General features: G+C 44.0%; 1 protein-coding gene across 1 annotated transcript in view; it reads left to right on the top strand.

The window, feature by feature from the left end:
* Positions 1–18385, top strand: part of LOC128608615 (R3H domain-containing protein 1-like) — a 50656-nt gene that overhangs the window by 17334 nt on the left and 14937 nt on the right. Inside the window, exons 2-17 of the mRNA XM_053626486.1 lie at positions 2126–2319; positions 3290–3439; positions 7132–7167; positions 7628–7720; positions 9323–9458; positions 9605–9683; positions 9895–9954; positions 10131–10271; positions 11754–11862; positions 12041–12133; positions 12263–12291; positions 12520–12576; positions 12689–12912; positions 13919–14179; positions 16772–16938; positions 18004–18105. Coding sequence (XP_053482461.1) covers positions 2200–2319; positions 3290–3439; positions 7132–7167; positions 7628–7720; positions 9323–9458; positions 9605–9683; positions 9895–9954; positions 10131–10271; positions 11754–11862; positions 12041–12133; positions 12263–12291; positions 12520–12576; positions 12689–12912; positions 13919–14179; positions 16772–16938; positions 18004–18105 — 1857 coding nt within the window. The 5' untranslated portion in view covers positions 2126–2199. The remainder of the gene's footprint in view (positions 1–2125; positions 2320–3289; positions 3440–7131; positions 7168–7627; positions 7721–9322; positions 9459–9604; positions 9684–9894; positions 9955–10130; positions 10272–11753; positions 11863–12040; positions 12134–12262; positions 12292–12519; positions 12577–12688; positions 12913–13918; positions 14180–16771; positions 16939–18003; positions 18106–18385) is intronic.

Here is an 18385-nt window from a genome sequence, read left to right on the forward strand (position 1 = left end):
CAGAATGTCCTCCTGTCCACCCTGTGTTTAAAATCTATTCCCTTCTGTCCTCAGTTCCATATTTCACTTTGGTGCGGGTGCCTAAATTGACGGCTGGTAATAGCGCTGGCGCAGAACCAGAGCGTGACGAGTGTAGTTAGCGGCACGATAACGGGCCGACGTCCGTCTCGGCGTGTCGAGACGGCAAGTCGCGTTAACAGCGTATTTGTCCGGGCTGACAGAATCAATATACACGCGCGGCGGCCGACCCCGTCGCCGTTCCGTTCGGCTCGGCTCTCCAGAGATCGATTCCAGGCGCATTAGCAGACGTGAACGCTCGAGAAGTCAAGCCACACGCGCACACACAGACACGGACACGTTCTCGCAGCCGGTCACGGACGCAGGTTCAGCCGGAGGACGCTACCCTAACGCTCGAAACGGCACGCTTTCTTTCTTCCTTCCTGCCGTTCACTCGTCAGCAGTTCCCAGCGCGCCGAGCGTTCACGAGCGCCCAAATGGGCTACAAGTCTGTTTTCAAACGCAGCCGCCGCGTCGATTTGGATGACACGCGCCGGCCAATTAACTCTAAACGTGGACACGGCTCTGCAGCTGTTTTTTTTTTTTTTTTCCCCCCAGCTTCCACAAAGACGGCTCGTTTTTTTTTTTTTTTTCTTTCCCCTTCTTTTCAGACACGAGCAGCCTTGAAAGTAAGAAAGGATGGAAGAGAAGAGTTTTCTTCTTTCTGAATCTGCTCATTAAATATGAAAAACTGCAGCCTTTTGTATCCTTTTTTTATTTTTTTTATTTTCTGTCAGATGATGTAAAACGTTATTTGCTTTAATTAATATATAACGGTGGTGTAAAGGTAATAATACAAGTTGGATTAAAGGGGGGGAGGATTTACCCATGTCTTCACGTTCATATGTTTAGCGTGACCCCTTTCGGTAGTTCTGGTAAGCCTCGGGCATCGTCTCTTTCTCTTTTTAAAGCCTGCGAGTCCGCTGTGAGGGTGAGGAGATTCGGGTTATGCGGAATACATCGAAAAGGAGTCTGGCTCTCATCTGGGAGATGTCTGCAACAGCGTTTTCTCCTGATTTTGCAGCATTTATTTATTTATTTATTTATTTATTTATTTATTTTAAAGGCGTCATCTGCATCCTCGAGAATGAGTTCCGAGAGCCGAGCAAGCTGTCGCTCCGGCGTTCTGTGCGCCCAGACGGTCACAGAGAGAGGAGAAAGAAAGCGGGAGGGGAGGAGAGCCCTCTGCAGAGCGGCGGGTTTGACAGCTACCTTGCACCCCATAATTTTCAGAGGGTTAGCATAGAGAAGTGTGTGTGTGTGTGTGTGTGTGTGTGTGTGTGTGTGTGTGTGTGTGTGTGTGTGTGGGTGGCCATGCTCTTTTGCACCTGTCCCTTCCAATGACAGCCCTCCCCCCATCCCCCCCCCCCCCCCCAACACACGCTTGCTCTCCCACCCTCAGGCTCCAGATCTCATGAATCCCAATCAGCCGGCTCCATCAGCCTCTTAAATAATGCAGCAGCAGCCGCCCAAGCCACATTAGCGTGATAAATGCGCGGCGCTGTCGGCGCTCGGCCCCGCCGGCCGTTTGTTTAGCCGTGCCCTCCGATTCCAAACACGTCCCTTTGATCTCCGGCCTCATCAGAAATAAAGTGGAGGGCCGCCCACCTTGTTTTGAACCCCGACGCATGTTTGTCGGCTAAACCGATACGCGCGGCGTGACATTTCGTCACTCTGTTTGACCCACTCGACCGCGTCCTCGCTGCACGCGGAATCGAATTTGCAGGTGTTTAGACGTGTAGCGCCTCTGCGTTCGGTCCACTGAAACGAGCGAAGCGGATATGCGCCTGGCCACCTGCTGGACTCGCCGCCTTTGGGCGGAGACACCTTTTCGCTTTTCAGCTTGTGTGCGGTCTCTTCAGTCCTGGCAGAGCCATAAGCTGTTCGAGTTTGAGTTGTGTTCTCGGCGGAAAGGACTCCTCTGACTATAGAGGAGTCAAGCGCAGCAGCGTCGCGGATGATGCCGGTCGGACGCAAAGCAATCCAAACAAGGGTTTTGTTTTTTTTTTTTTCTCTCCCCCCCCCCATCAAATTCAGCACTCATGTTTTGTGGCGTTCTCGTCCGCAGGTTCCTGAAGGGCATGAGCGCCTTGTCTGCGGCCAGCGCTGTTCTGATCTGGAGCCAGTGCTGGTGACAGGGACATGGGCCTCTTCCTCAGGGCTTCCAGCACGCTCAGCACAAGCGACGACCTGGTCCACAGCGCCACTGAAAGGGACGCCAGGGCGGCGCCACCACAGGCCCAGCACGCAGCACAACATTGGGTAAAAAAATCATTTAAAAAAAGAATTAAAAAAAAAAAAAAAACCTAAAAGGAGCATACATTATTGATTTATTCATTTTTTTTTTTGGAGAAAAGGTAGACTGAACAGAAAGAACCATCTGCGCGATCTGTCAGTGCTCCAAGAGTCTCAGTGGGACACGCCGCGTCACGTGGTTTAAACCTCACACGGCTCCGACGTGCTAATGGAACCCTTAGATTGACAGAATACAAATGAGCTTTATTTTTTTTTTTTTTTTTTTCTTTTCCTCGCCTGAAGTCGAAGGAGGTGATTTATGGGGTAATAAATGAATATGACCTTAGGGGTCATGTAAACCCCGCAGTTGCCCTTGTCGTATAGGTCATTGCGCTGAAGATGTTTGCTTCAGCAGGACGTACGAAAACAACTCCTAGTACGGGAGAGCGATGCGGCAAGAATATCGTATCGTGACGGTTGATCTTTACCATCTAAAAAAAAAAAAAAAATCAAAGTGATATTTAATATCTAAATAAAATAAAATACGTAACACTGAAAACGTTTTGAAAATGCTTTTTTTTTAATAGCAATACAGAAATATTGTTCCTGCTGTATCTCAGAGCAGTGTACTGTGGCAGAATTTCATCATATTGACCTATTTTCCAGCTCTAGTTCCTAGTCAATATTGTTAGACAGGTCTGCTTTATATATATATATATATATATATATATATATATATATATATATATATATATCATCAATTTGGTCCAACTTTAGATGTTTATTTAATGTCTTCTGCACTACTGTGTCAGAATAAAATGTATTTTATGGTGTTAAAGTCTCCGATCGTTGGCATCGCAAGCAAACGCTCGCGATCAGCCTTAATCAGTCTCACGTGTAGAAGTGTAATATCTAATTGTCCTGCAGGTCCCAATCTCCTGGTAAACGCTCCACGTAGCCTTCTCTAATGAGGATGTCTGATACTGTCACTGTAAAGGAGACGAGCGAACCCATGAGAGGTCTGGAGGCGGAGGAGACCAGCTCCGCGCCAGGCGGCGGCGGCCTCGGCCTCGGCAAACCCGAGAGCCGGGAGCACACAGAGCCCGACGGGGACGTGAACTGCTGCGACGACAAGAGCGAAACACAGGTAAACTTGTACCAGGAGCCTGTCCTTCAGCCCTGTTAACAAACGGAGAACGAATATTTGTTGGCGAAGGTGACTTTCTTCTCCTGGAACCGGAGAGCGTTTCGGATCTAAGGGAAGGCTCGATGAAAAGCCGTTTAAAGATAAGCATGTCAGATTAGCTTAGAAGTTAAACATGCTAATAATCACGTGACCAGTCAGGCCGCCTTCGCACGCCAGTCCGAGCGTGAATAATTACAGGCTATCAAGCCGCACGCACCAATCACGTTCCATTTCCAGAGATGTACAAATCGCAGCTATACTTTCCCCAAGTCTTTTTTTTTTTTCTTTTTCTTTTTTTTTTTCTTTTTTCCAGCCTGCACTTTTTGTTATTCTCTGATAAGACATCTTATTGAATTCCCGTTGAGCGATTGCACACACACTCCACAATTTGATTGTGTTGTACAAAAAAAAAAACCCCCAACCTCCTGCAATATTCTCAGGTTCATTTGCCCTGTGATCAATCATTTATTGATGGTCATGATTATCGCTGTCCCTCAAACAAAGGATTGCGTCTTGAGGTTTGTATGGAACGAGTCTTCTGAAGTAGGGAGGTCCAAAAAAAAAAAACAAAAAAAAAACGCAAACAAATCGGTTCAAACGATCGTTCTGATACAGCCCGGGCGCACGGGCCCGATGGGAATAGCACGCCAAACACGAGCGATCAATCGTGATGTAATTGTGTTATGAGAACCGGCTGAAATGGATACACCTCAGCCAGCCCAGTGTAGTTTGTGAAGGTTACACTTATGAAGGTTATGCCTCTGCCTTTTATTTCTCTCTCTCTCTCTCTCTCTCTCTCTATATATATATATATATATATATATATATATATATATATATATATATATATATTTTATTAGCTGACAGACACCTCGCTGCTTTTTTTGACGAGCTGACATTTTGCTCGCGTCGTGTGCCTCTTTTCATTTCGTTGCACAAATTGTCTCTGCCTCCTGCTCTCTCGAAGAGATACTCGCCCAAAATTCAGGCAGCAGAAGCAGGAGGACCGTCTGACCAGCCAATCCAAGCTTATCCCCGCGCTTCCTCTGTCTTACCCTCTGTGGAGCTGGGGAGGGGAAGCACAGCAAGTGGCTTTATGGCCATCTGTCTCCCCCCCTCCCTTTTCTTTTCGCAAGTCTCTCTCGCGAGCCTCGCCGTGCACAACGCAGCACTACCTGCTTCTTTTCTCTCTCTCTCTCTCTCTCTCTCTCTTTTTTTTTTTTTTCTCTCTCCCTGCAGCACGCACAATCTTCTTTTTTTTTTTTTTCGCCCGATTCCGCTTCCCCACCCATTCGCTCTTGGCAGATTCGCACAGCATCTGTGTTCCCATGGCAGTTTTCACCAAGTTCTGTATTCGCCGGATCGCCTGCACATGGCTTAACGCCAGTGCCAAGCGCTCGGGGACTCGGAGATGCTCAATACCCAATTAAAGCCGCATAAGCATCCATCATACTTTTGTAAGGCCACCGTGTTGCTTATTAACGACGGCCCACGTTGTCTGTTCGAGCTTTCCAGAGTACAAGACGGGCAAAACGAAGGAGAAGCAGAACGAGGGCTGCCCCTTGATACCGTCTCCTAGCTTCAGCTGGGAGTATACAGACAATTCACACGCCTTCTCGACACATTTCCAGGTGTCCGGAATGGCCGAGTTGCAAAACAGGTCCTTTTCCCCACGTCTTTGTATTTCACACTATATGTGTGAACGATAGGGAGGCGACGGTGAGGAAATTGTTCGCGCCGGTTAATCGGCGTGAGACAACACCGGTAAAACCGGTATCACCGAGGTGGGACGGAGAGGCGTTTCTGCCGCTCACGGATGCCAGCGCGGCCGCGTGCGTTTTACTTTCGCTTTCGAATGAGCAGCAATTCGGCGGCGCCAGTTGCATGAAACGCAATATCGGAACAGTACTATAACAAACTCGCTTATATTAAGGCAAACTTTCCGCCGTCGTCTCGTCAGTCAGCTCGCCTCACTCTCGTCCAGCGGTAAACGAAATCTGATGCGTGCTGCGACTCAGATTCATTCGGCTCATGCTGAATTGAGCAGACGCGTCCGGTTTTTAATCGTAGCGTCCGTTCTCTAACTGAACTAAAATGACAGTAGGGGCGGTGCCCCGGTGGAGAAGTAATGTAATCACTTTTTTTTTTTTTTTTTTTCCCCCTCCCCCGTTTCTTCTTCAGTTCTTGGTGTTATCCGTTATAGTATTTATTTGGGTTGTCGCCTCCAAGTGAAGGTGCTCCGTGTAGCCATTTGCTTTAAGATCCAGCGCTGACGAGGGTTTTTATTACGGATCAAAATGTGTACGGTATTTATGACCCGTTCTAAAAATGTCACTGTTTCACAATGGCTTTGTTCAATTTTCGGACCAAAATCTAACTAGTGTGGCAGTGTGCTGCGGCTACTCAGCGAAAAAAAAAAAAAAATAGCATAGTTGCTTCGTTTAGTTCTGATCAGCAACGCCGAATTGTTCTTCTGTGCATTTAATAAGCCTCGTATACGAGCGAACAAGCTGGGGGCTGCAGCAAAGGTACCACTCTAACACGTTTACAACAGTAGCAGATTATCAGTCAGTGCAGTAAAGTAGTTTTTCTCCCCAAGTGCCTGGTAGGTGCAATAAAACCCCCCGTATACGGTGTACGCGTACTCCAGTTTCTACCACTGAGAGATGCAGGTTGTTGTAATATGATTATGAATATGAAGTCCAATGGGAGGGGGTTGTGAAATTTTTTTGGTAGCCGGAAACAAAAAGGCATGAGATGCACCGTATCCGGGTTAAAAAAAAAAAAAAAAAAACCTATAGAGAAAAATATATACGGGAATGTATTTTTTACCTTTAAGTCAAAGGTGACGTAATCGTAAGCTCATACGCAGTCACTAACCACGACGCTGGAACAACTTCAAGGTTTAAAATAGTTCTGTGCTCCACTCTAATTTGATGACTCCTTGAAATGAGGGACATCAAAAATAAAATATATATGTATATTTTTTTAATGTCTGAAATGTACACTATATAGCTACAAGGTTATGGACACCTGATCATCACACTCATGTGCGTTCCTTCAAAGTCGGACGTGCACAATTGTCTAGAATGCCTTTTTTTTGGTAAGCTGTGGCTTTATAATTTCCCTTCACTGGAACTAAAGAAGTCCAAACCTGTTCCAGCATGACAATTCCCCTGTGCACAAAGCGAGCGCCATGAAGACACGGTCTCTTAAGGTTGGAGTGGAAGACCTTGACCTGACCTTACCCCCACTGAACACCTTTTAGGATGAACCGGAACACTGAATTCACGCGCCTGACCTCATGAACGCACCCCCCCCCCCCCCCCCAAAAGCCACGCGGCAAAGTCTAGCGGAAAGCCTTCCCAGAAGAGTGGAGGCCAAGCGGGAATGAATCCGGAATCTGGTCAGATGTCCAGAAAGTTTGGGCCGTATAGTGTACAGTGGGTTATCACCTTACGTTAGTCAAAAAAAATGTTGCTCTGCCTTCAAACCATTATTTCTAAAAACCGTTGCTGATGCATGTGTGTTTTTAGTAAAGAATGGTTTAGAGCAAGATGTAATGTCTCATTAAGTACGGTGTTGTCGTGACTGATGGATGATTCCGGAGCGTAATCCATGTGCCCCATTTTGTCTCATTGCCTACCGTACAGCGGCAAATACCCGGACAGAGCGCAAAACGGCCCAAGGTACAGTGGCAAGAGGCATGTCCTTAAATGTGTTTGCTCGGTTGTTTTGCAAGATTTGTGTCGTGCATCATGAAGCACTGTTGTTGTTTCTGTTTGTTTGTTTTGTTTTTTTTAAATAATCTGTATGAACGTGTGTACTATAAAGCTCATTGTGTGTTTTTTTTTTTTTTTTTTTAAATACCTGCATGATTTTCAAACGCTCAAGAGCCACTAACCAGACTGTGTGCGTAGACAGTATACGACAAAGGTGTCGTCCTTGAGCTCTGAAAATCGCATCCATCTTCTTCACTCCATCCTATTTAAAAACGAACAAAAACAACCTCATGTCATTCATTGCCGTAGTTTATTTCCGTGGAGTTCATGTGCATCTTTTTTTTTTTTTTGTGGAAATGAAACCTGCAGTGGTTTTGTGTACATCCTGACCTGTCTCTCTCTCTAACCCTCACTACCTCTCCCCCAGTCTAACGCAAAGTTAAAGTTAGTTCGGAGCCTGGCCATTTGTGAAGAACCCTCTCCTCCCCCAATTACCTCTGAACTGCTGCCAGAACATCAGGTAAACCTCTCGCAGGGCTACGGAAACGTCTCTCGCACTTACAGGTTCATCTCACCCAGCGCACGCTCGCTCCCTTGTTTTGTTTTTTTTTTTTTTTTTGTTTTTTTTGTAATTGTGTTCCTTCCTGAAACCTACTTGTGAGGTATTTGTCCTTGTAGGCCTGGTGGAAATAATACTCGTGTGGGAAGTAGCCTTTTTTTTTTTATTATTTTTTTCTTTCTTTTCCCCTTCGCACTTCGTCACTGTGTGTTTTGGTAACGGTTATGGATTAATTCTAACAACAATATTTAAAAGGTTTTTACATTCCTGTCAAACAGATTATTAAATCTTTTTTTTTTTTTTTGTCTATTTATTTACACACTCGATTCACTTCGATCTGCTTTTGTATTTTCCAAAAGCAAGATCCCTTATTTTGGTGATTTTTGTATTTGTTAGTGTGTATGGGTTTGTCTCTTATCTCTCGAGCCTGAATGTAGTGTGTGTGTGTGTGTGTGTGTGTGTGTGTGTGTGTTTTGATTTTTTTTGTATTTTTCTTTTCTTTTTTTTTTTTTTTTTAAAAAAAAGAAAGATTCACAGCATAGCTTTCAAAATGCCCTGACAAAATTCAAAGATTTTCATAAATGTCTTCAAGGCAGTTTAAAAAAAAATATATATATATATATGTATATATCTTATGCATCAGAGGTGCACTCAATAATTAATTACCGAATCCGACTTTAAAGCCGTGTTAGTTTTAGCTATAGATCCTCTAGGCTGCAAAAACCGAGCTCTCCCTATTCTCAGTGTAAACGCCACCGCTCGCGTTTCCCCATTAAAGAAAGCTTCTTATAAACCGCCTCCACGGCTCCATGGGCGTCACGTCGCACGCCTGCCCTCCTTTGTTTTACTTTTGTGCCGGTTTTGAAAAGCGAAATGGACTCCTTTCTTTGCCGTGCTGTTAATCAAAGGAAATTGGGATGGGAAGTGGGGTTGGGGGGGGGGGGGGGGAGATTAGGGGGGGAGGGCGAGAAACAGCTCGCTCTGACCCACTCCAAAGGAGGTGAAGGCACAAGGACGCCGTTGAGCCATAGGAAAAAAGCGAAGAACTTTAAAACCAAAAACCTGTCGTCAGAGTGCCCAGGCTTTGCCACATTGCAAATTGTAGGGTTCCAGTAAGGAGAAAAGAGAACTAATCAAAATCATATCTGTTGCTGGACACGTTTAAGTAGAGGCGCAGTGTATTCGAGCAGCGCTTTAAAGAGGTCTGCTTGTAAATATGAAGTATTTCCTCTGGTAAAGTAGATGGTGGTCTTTATCTAAAGGCACAGCGAAATTGCTGAAGTATCACCTTTTTTTTTTTTTTTTTCTTTTTTTTTTTTTTTTTAAAGTTTCTGTTCGTTCCACACAGTCTTTTACAGGCTTCATCTGATATTCATATAAGTATCCCAGATGACACGCCGCGTCAGCGCCTAACCCGGATTTAAGCGAGTAGTGAAACGTTTTGCTCGATCATCGAAAAGAAAACAAAACAAAAAAAAAAAAACCCCTGAGAAGTAAAATCTGTGGGTTTATCCTATTTTACCCCACCGACGCTGACTTATTTATTTTTTTCGTCTTCCGCAGGACGAGATTCAGATCAAGCTCTCCCAATCATTCGACAAAGAGGACACTCCAGTCAGTAAAAACGAAGATGACAGAGAGAAAAGTGCAGACAAGTTGGAAAAATTGGAGAACATGCAGCGCAAGATGCTGTCGAGAGGTGTGTGTGCATGCGTGTGCTTATGGATTATTTAATTTGTACACTTTTTTTTTTTTTTTTTGCCGTTTCATTTGTTGCGATGATGCAACCTTTTTATATCGGAAGTGCCGAAGGAGCCGTCTCTCAGATTTTCTCTCTCTCTTAAGATTCCAGTCAAGAATACACCGACTCCACTGGCATCGATCTGCACGAGTTCTTGGTTAACACACTGAAAAACAACCCCAGGTTTGTAAACTTTTTTTTATTATTATTATTATTATTTTTCATTTTAATCCGATACATAATTTTCTGTAGCCTGCTTTTTCTTGCGGGGTGGGGGGGGGGGGGGTGTGTAAGCGTTCGTCTACATGGAATTCAGCCCCTCGCTTTATTCAGCTCATAAGCGAAATAAGAAACGCTCGCTCGGTACTAAACGACGTTCCTCCGTCTATTCCAGGGACAGAATGATGCTGCTGAAGCTGGAACAGGACATCCTCGACTTCATCAGTAACAATGAGTGAGTTAATGGCTCCCTAAGGCATCCATTGTTTTTGCAAGTGACTGTTTTTCATCAAATCATTTTCTTTTTTTTTTTAAATAAAAATGTGGCTCAGGGAGCAGAGACATAATGATGGTTGCGGGGATTCTTTTCATCATCATCATCATCATCTTCTTTTTCCTCCACTGTTCCAGGAGCCAGAGAAGAAAGTTCCCACCCATGACCTCCTACCACCGAATGCTCCTGCACCGAGTAGCTGCTTACTTTGGCTTGGACCATAACGTCGACCAAACGGGGAAATGCGTGATCATCAACAAAACTAGCAATACAAGAATGTGAGTAATGTGAGCTCTGATCGAAACACCTTAGACTGCAGAAGTGGATGTCGTACAACGAGAGTACGTTTAGCCTCGTGTCTGTATTTTAAAACGTGTTTTTTTTTTTTTTTTTTTTTTGCGGAGAACTCCACCGGAGTGTCATTTGAATATTTCTAACCCGAGGGATCGTAATAGCTGAATTAGGGCTTGCACGATTATGGGCAAAATGATCATCACGATGACTTTGGTCAATATTGAGATCGCAATTGTTTATCACGATTATTCATTGATTTTAGGGACAGCATATTTTTTTATTGCACTTTCACATTTAAATAAACAGACCGCTGCGTTTAGTTCCATGTTGTGCTACATTCCTGCTAATGTTCCAAATTTTACCTAAAATCTAGGATAAGCAAAAATAAAAATGCCATCAACCAAATGAAAATATGAATCAAATATAACAATATGCAAACAAATGAAAACAATTCAGGCGCATGCAGAAAAGGCAATAACGGTGTTTACAGGAGGAGAGACGCAGACAAATCACCCAATAGAGCGGTGACGCAGGGATGACGTCATTTTGTACCGGAACCCGGAAGTTAGCATCACACCGGTTCCCTCGACAAAAACCCAATAGGATTTTCACACAGGCTTTTGGATTATTGCAAAAAAATAATCTCTGTGATCAACAAAAGTTTACGATACTTGCACGTTTTGTCCATCAAGATCATTTTCACAAATGAACACAACTTTTATGAAGTTTGAAGCCTAAATACAATCGCCAGAAATAAACAGCTAACCGTACGCTGTAAACGAACTACACCACGGTCGCTCGACTTCAACGTCACCATCACCAAACTTTATTTAAAACATTTTCCATAATACGGATTTACTCTGTGGATGAATGTTCATCCAGGGTTTTTTTTTTTTTTTTCTTGGGGGGGGTATTAAACCTGAACCAGTTTATCTCTGAAGTTTTTTCCTGTTCGGCGTGATGACGTTTAATCTCCCCGACAACGTCTGTAGTCCCGTTTAGCAACTTGTTAACGATCACCTTTTTCAATACACGTAAAAGCTTTAAAAGAGGGGTATTATTGGTGTACTTTATGTCGTAGAATAAAACGCGAAAATATGTTGAGCTTGTGTTCACCACAGACTATTTCAAGCTTTTAGCCAAAATCCCATAAAAAAATGGAACCGAAGGACGATGGAACCGAAGTGCTAACTCGTTTCTGGGTTTTGGCGTTACAAGATGACGTCATCCCTGCCCCGCTCTATGGTGATTGGCTGTAAGTTTAGCGCGCGCATGATTTGATCTGCAGCGGCGTTTTCTATGAGCGGAGGACGAGTTTTAAACGTCAATATCGCAGTCGATCATGTTCATGTAATCGTGGGCAGTCTCAATCGTAATCGAGCTCGATATATTAATTGTGCAGCCCTAAGCGGAATACGTCTTAATAACGCCTTTGCACTTCTTTTCCGCGACGCCTGCCCGTCCAGACCCGATCAGAAGTTCTCCGAACACTTCAAAGACGACAAGACGGACGATTTCCAGAAGCGCTACATTTTAAAAAGGGACAACTCCAGCATCGACAAAGATGACAACTTGGTAAGTGGTAAGCTTGGTAAGCTCAACCCTTTCAAAATAAATAAATAAATAAATAAATTTCCAGAAACTGGTATATTGTCTTCGGGTGATGGATGGTTATCGGATAATAAAAGTTTCTTCAATAAAAAAAAAAAAAAAAAAAAAGATGCACATTCAAAAGCAGGTGTTTGTGTTTCAGATGCGAATGAGGTTAAAGGATGACAGGAGGAGTAAATCAATAGAAGAGCGCGAAGAGGAGTATCAACGGGCGAGAGAGAGAATATTCGCTGACGTGAGATTCATCATTTCTTTCTACTCCAGTCAATTGCTTTATTTTAAAAAAAAACAACAACATAAACCTGTCTAGAGAACATGGGTTGATGCATCGAAACGTTAAAACCATTGTGGATTTCTGTTGCAGGGTTTGGATGCTTTCGCGCTTGATAGAAGGTGAGTGTTGGGAGGGGGGTTTCTCAAGATGACGGATTTCTTGATAACGTTGCCAGAGTTTGCCGTAAACATCAGAATCCTCCATTTTTGAGAGACACTCATTTGCAGGTGGCCTGAGCATGTGTCCTGCTCCACATACGCTCACGTCAGCTGCTAAAGTTAATGTCTCTCCGATGTGTTAAGACCCAGACTCGAGGGAAATTAAACCTGGCTTTCTAACTTTGGCAGAATCTACGAGGACGACGTTTGCAACAACGCCACTCAGCAGAGGCGACAGATTTTCAGGTATCCTTTCATTTCTTCCCACGTCGCACACTCGATTCACGTCTGGGCTTATTTATTTAATCCTCACCGGCTTTAAACTGCGATGTGAACACCGTTATTGTGTGCGACTCAGGCTGAAACATGGCCGCTCGGGGAACGGGACCAGCCGCCAGAGCAGCTCAGAGACCGAGGCCCGTTCCTCTGAGCCGCGGCCGTGGAGCAGCACGGACTCGGACAGCTCGAACCGCAACCTGAAGCCAGCCATGACCAAGGCGAGCAGCTTCAGTGGCATCTCGCTGCTCATCCGAGGAGACAGCTCCAGCAGCGGGAAGAGCGCGTCGCGCCTCTCTAAAACGGGTGAGTGACACCTGTGTCAGCCAATCGGCTTTCCACAAAGGAGGAAAACGGCGAGCTCTTGAAAATGATTGTGTCATGCCCAGAAACACTTCACTGGCTGGCGTCAAAGAGAAATATTTCAAATGGCTCTTCAACATTTTGAAAAGGGTTTTGTCTTTTATTTTATTTTATTTATTTTTTTTTAACTTTTATTTATATCTTTTCAAAATGGTTTTGTTACTGGCCAACTCGAAATCCATGACCTCTTCTTTCCCTCTCCTTGTTTTCACAGCATGCCTCTTGCAAGACACATTAAAATGTCTTTAGCGAAAGCTGTAAAAGGTTTTAATGCACGCTTTTTCCATTTGCATTTTCTCCGACTAACTCTGCATTTTTTTCCTTTAAAGCGTTTCCATGTTGCTTGATTTTCATGTCTAGAAAATGGCCTGGTATCTTACCCGGTAGGAATTCATTGGCGGAGTTCGTTTCAGCGTGCCGGAGCAAGCTAACCGAGCGAGCAGAAGGACGCAAAAACACGTATACAATGCATTTCGAGCCCCCTGTCACTGTAATCCGGCACCTGACTCATGCCAATTATGAAAGTGAAGCGTTAAAAATTTAATTGCTAAATTAACCGAGGCATTAATCAAGAAATTAATTAACTTGTCATTCATTGCTAATAAAATTATGACTTTTTTTTTTTTTTATGATTATTGCTCTGGTCTCTGAGGTAATTTAGTAATTAGTATAGAAAATGTACGTGCACGTGTTCCAAACACGTGCACGTGTACGTGCACGTGTTTGGAATATCGCTCAATAAAATTCCCGTATCTGTAGGGAAATCTATACGTCGAACCCTGATTTTAAAATTAGATGCCCAATATCCCCAATGAATTCTTAAAGCTTAAGGGCTCTAATTTGTTTTCTAACTCCACGACCGCCATCTTCTAGCATGATTGGCACGGTGTATTTCTTCTGTACCTGTCGCTTAAGGCTTCCTGTCGTTGCTCCCTTCCTCCTTCCCTAGGTTCTGACTCTTCTAGTAGCGTAGGTTCATCTACGGGCTCGCTCTCTCGCTCTCTGCCTCCCCCCCCTGCGGCCCCGTCCCTAATCCAGCCGGGCCACGCTGCGCCCTTGGCCTATTCTACCGTCAGCACTAGTAGCAGTGTGTCCTGTGAGCGTGGCAGGAGCGGGGCGCCAACAACCGCGGCTAACGCAAACTACTATTTGCTTCCCCTGGAAGCGGCGGGAATTCCGCCAGGGAGCATCCTGCTCAACCCGCACACAGGTTGGTACTCACGTAGGCACCGACGGATACGTTTCTCTCTTCTTGTGACGTTTTTCTGGTGGCGGGTTTGTCTGTGTTTTGTTTCTGCCTTGAATCCTAAACTAACCCTACTTACATACATACTTACTGTCTTAACCAGCTGTTCTTGGATGATGTAAGGGGAGGTAGAGATGTAGAGTCATGGTTTATCAAAACAAAGCAAAAAAACCAACGACTGATCCTCCATAATTAGTTTTTCTTCGCTTGTCCTTTGGTAAGTAAATTCAGAGCTGATGAAGCGCACATCACCGTCACCAAATTGCTAAGTATCTCTGCCTAATGAGGCAGCTCATACGCCATTAAAATCCCTCCAAACCCACCGCCAGCCATATCTTTTTGGTCAGAACAAATTCTCCAAAGCGTTGCGGGGAAACGGATAATGAAGCCGTCCTGCGTGTTATTGAAAACGAGCCGAGGCGATGGATCCCGTTAACTCTGCTGCATAAAATATTCCCTATTCACTTTGCTCACTCCCGTCTCGTCTTTAAATATGCATGCGGCCGATAAGACGGTACATTGCCACCACTGATATGTTTTTCAGGAGCAGCCCAGGTGTGTAATTGCGCATTGACCTTTCCGAAGCGATCGACAAATGAGGAAGTTTTCCCTCTTTACCCCAAGGATTTCGGGGATGTATCGCGACGTCAAGCGTTCAGAGCCTACAGAAACTCGTTCAGGGTCGGAGAATGCTCAAGAGGTCGAAGCCCTGATTCAGATTCCTGTGTGTTTAGCATAAAACACTGCTAGTTTATCATCTAAGTTAGGCTTATGTTGATCTGGTTCTCTAACCTAGAAGCAAGAAATGTATCCATTATACAGACAGGATTGAAATTGGGAAACTCTTATGTGTATACAATTCCCTCGCCTAACATTGGCACCCTTGGTAAATATGAGCAAAGAAGGCTGTGAGAAATTGTCTTTATTGCCAAGATAACAGCTCTGAGTCTTCTCCTATAATGCCTGATGAGGTTGGAGAATACATGGCAAGGGATCTGAGACCATTCCTCCATACAGAATCTCTCCAGATCCTTCACATTTCAAAGTCCATGCTGGTGGACTCTCCTCTTCAGTTCACCCCACAGGTTTTCTATGGGTTTCAAGTCAGGGGACTGGGATGGATATGATAGGACCTTGATTTTGTGGTCAGTAAACCGTTTTTGTGTTGATTTTGATGTATGTTTTGGATCATGAGTTTTCATTTAATCTCTGTTGATATTTGATAGTCCATGATGCCATGTATCCTAACAAAATGTCCAGGTCCTCTGACAGAAAAACAGCCCCAAAACATTAAAGAGCCACCGCCATATTTAACCGTGGGCATGAGGTACTTTTCCATACGGCTACCTCTCTGTGTGCACCAAAACAACCTCTGGTGATTATTGCCAAAAAGCTCTATCTTGTTTTCATCTGACCCTAGAGCCCGATCCCATTTGAAGTCCCAGTAGTGTCTGGCAAACTGAAGACGCTTGAGTTTGTTTTTGGATGAGAGTGGAGGATTTTTTCTTGAAACCCTTCCAAACAACTTGTGCTGATGTAGGTGACTTCGGATTGTAGTTTTGGAGATTTTTCTGACCCCAAGACGCAACTAACTTCTGCAATTCTCCAGCTGTGATCCTTGGAGATTTTTTTGGCCACTCGAACCATCCTCTTCACAGTGCGTTGAGACAATATAGACACGCGTCCAATTCCAAGTTGATTCATAACATTTCCAGTTGACTGGAACTTCTTAATTATTGCCCTGATGGTGGAAATGGGCATTTTCAATGCTTGTGCTATTTTCTTATAGCCACTTCCCATTTTGTGAAGCTCAACAACCTTTTGCCGCACATCACAGCTATATTCCTTGGCCTTACCCATTCTTACGAATGACTACGGGAATTTGGCCGATGTGTTACCTCATATTTATACCCCTGTGAAACACGAAGTCATGGTTGTACAATTTCCTGTTCCTAGTTACCCAGGTTTACTAAAAAAAAAAAAAAAAAAAAATTAATATCAATGGGAATATACTTCAAATATATTTTTCTCATATTAATTCATAGGGGTGCCAATAATTGTTGCACACCTAAATTTAACAGATTTTTTTTTTTTTTTTTGGATAAACCTGTGTTTTGTTTGCAATTGTTTGATAACCACAAGAGACGAGTATTTTTGTGAACAAAATATCAAAAGGTTAATCGATAGACAATTTTTCACAGCCGCCTTTGCTCATGTTTACCAAGGGTGCCAATATTAGTGGAGGGCACTGTATGCATGCATATATATATATATATATATATATATATATATATATATATATATATATATATATATATATATATATATATATATATATATATCTCATTCTACGTCTCTGAATATCAGTCCATCTCTTAGCTGCTTAAAGAGCTGCGGTCTAGGTGAAATTATTTAATTCAATAGCCGATCTTAATAAGCTTCCACGGTTTCTCTGTGTAACATTGTAGTAATGCTATCAGAGATATATATGTGTGTGTGTGTGTGTGTGTGTATGTATATTCTCCCGATTGGGATTTATCCCTTCTCCAATTGCAGGTCAGCCTTTTATGAACCCGGAATGCAGCGCCGTGGTCTACAGCCCCAACGTGGCTCCTCAAGCTTCCAGGCCCCAGCAGCCTTTGCCTCCTCCACCTCCTCCTCCTCCTCCACCTCCACCTCCTGGCCCCCACCAGCATCAGTCCACCAATCACGTCATGTCCCAGGTATGATCATGACGTCTCTCTGAGTAACCGGAAGAATAATAACCGGTTAATAACATCATCGCTCCTTCTTTTCTTCCCACAAGAAGAAGAGTATTGTGTGTTAAGCAGGAGACAGCTTGCATTTTGCTCTAGATAACTGTCCTAGCGATGAAATATTGAAAATGCATGCTCTTAACCCGCATGCATTATTCAGTTACACAAATTAATGCGACGCTATGATTCGACCGTGTGGTCATGCTTTCCCCCCAACCCCCCCCCCTCGGTACGTCAATTAGATATGATGGATGGTGCTGGAAATGTGCTGATGCCGCTGTCCTGCGGCCAGTTATAGACCCTGAAGGGGCATTAATTGCTTGGTCCAGGTATTTTGCTTGCTATTAAGGGAAGATTAAACCTGTGGCCACGCTGCCGTCGGGGGCCACAGTTGACAGCCCCTCGTCGCAGTAAACGATTTGGCAAATATATGCTCGCGTTAAAGAGCAAGGTGTACTTCAGTTTCCAAATGGGAGCCTCTGGAGTTCACACAAGTCATCTTAGCAAATTAGGATCTGTTAGGTGCTGGATATATGTTCTCAAGCAATATATATACAGTGATGGCCTAGAGGTAGAGGATGCTGGGAACGTTATAATCAATCGCTCAGGTGTAAAATGACCCCTATCCCCGATCAGAGTGGGCATCGACGACAGTCTTTTCGTATTCCCATCCATCTCCAAAATGAAATCTATCTCCAATTCCATGTATTCCCAGATATAATACACACACACACACACTCACAGTGTGACCATCTCTAATTAACCCCATCGCTGTACATTTATCGTTGTTGTCGTATCGAGCCGCCTAATTGGCTCAATTAACTTCTTCACATTGTGTTGATTTGCTTTTCCTTTTTTTCCCCCCCATACTAAGCCACTAAACTAATACACCCCGTGGGGTGAAATCCACTTTTTTTCCTTACCCCCACCCAAATATCCGAATGCCTGTGCTGTGCTGTTTTCCCCCTTTCATCTTTTCTGCGTCTTTGACTAAACCCATTCTTGTCTTCTCGTCGTCTGTTGCTTCCTCAGCCCCTCTGGCCTGTCCAGCCCTCCGCTCAGCCTGTGCAGTACTCGGCGGTGTCTTACCCACCACAGCTCCTCTCCGTCTCCCCTAACCAACAGTACACTGTGGTACCACTCTCTCTTTTTCTCTTCTCGTTTTTTGGTGTTTTTCTTTCCTCCTTTCCTTCTTATTTTGTTTTTGTTTTTTTACTTTACTGGGCATTCAAATTAAATGTGTGGGGTATTTTTCGTTGTTGTTACTGAAAAGATTCGATACAAAGCTTCGTTTCAGGGTTTGGTTTGAGTTGTGTGTATTCACCACTTTCCTTTTCATTTGTCATCCACAAATCTTATTTGACTACATGGTGAGAGACTCGAATCTGTAGAGGGTTTTTTTTTTTTTTTTTTA

The sequence above is a fragment of the Ictalurus furcatus genome, chromosome 6 (genome assembly GCF_023375685.1).
Source record: "Ictalurus furcatus strain D&B chromosome 6, Billie_1.0, whole genome shotgun sequence".
NCBI classification, from domain to species: domain Eukaryota; kingdom Metazoa; phylum Chordata; class Actinopteri; order Siluriformes; family Ictaluridae; genus Ictalurus; species Ictalurus furcatus.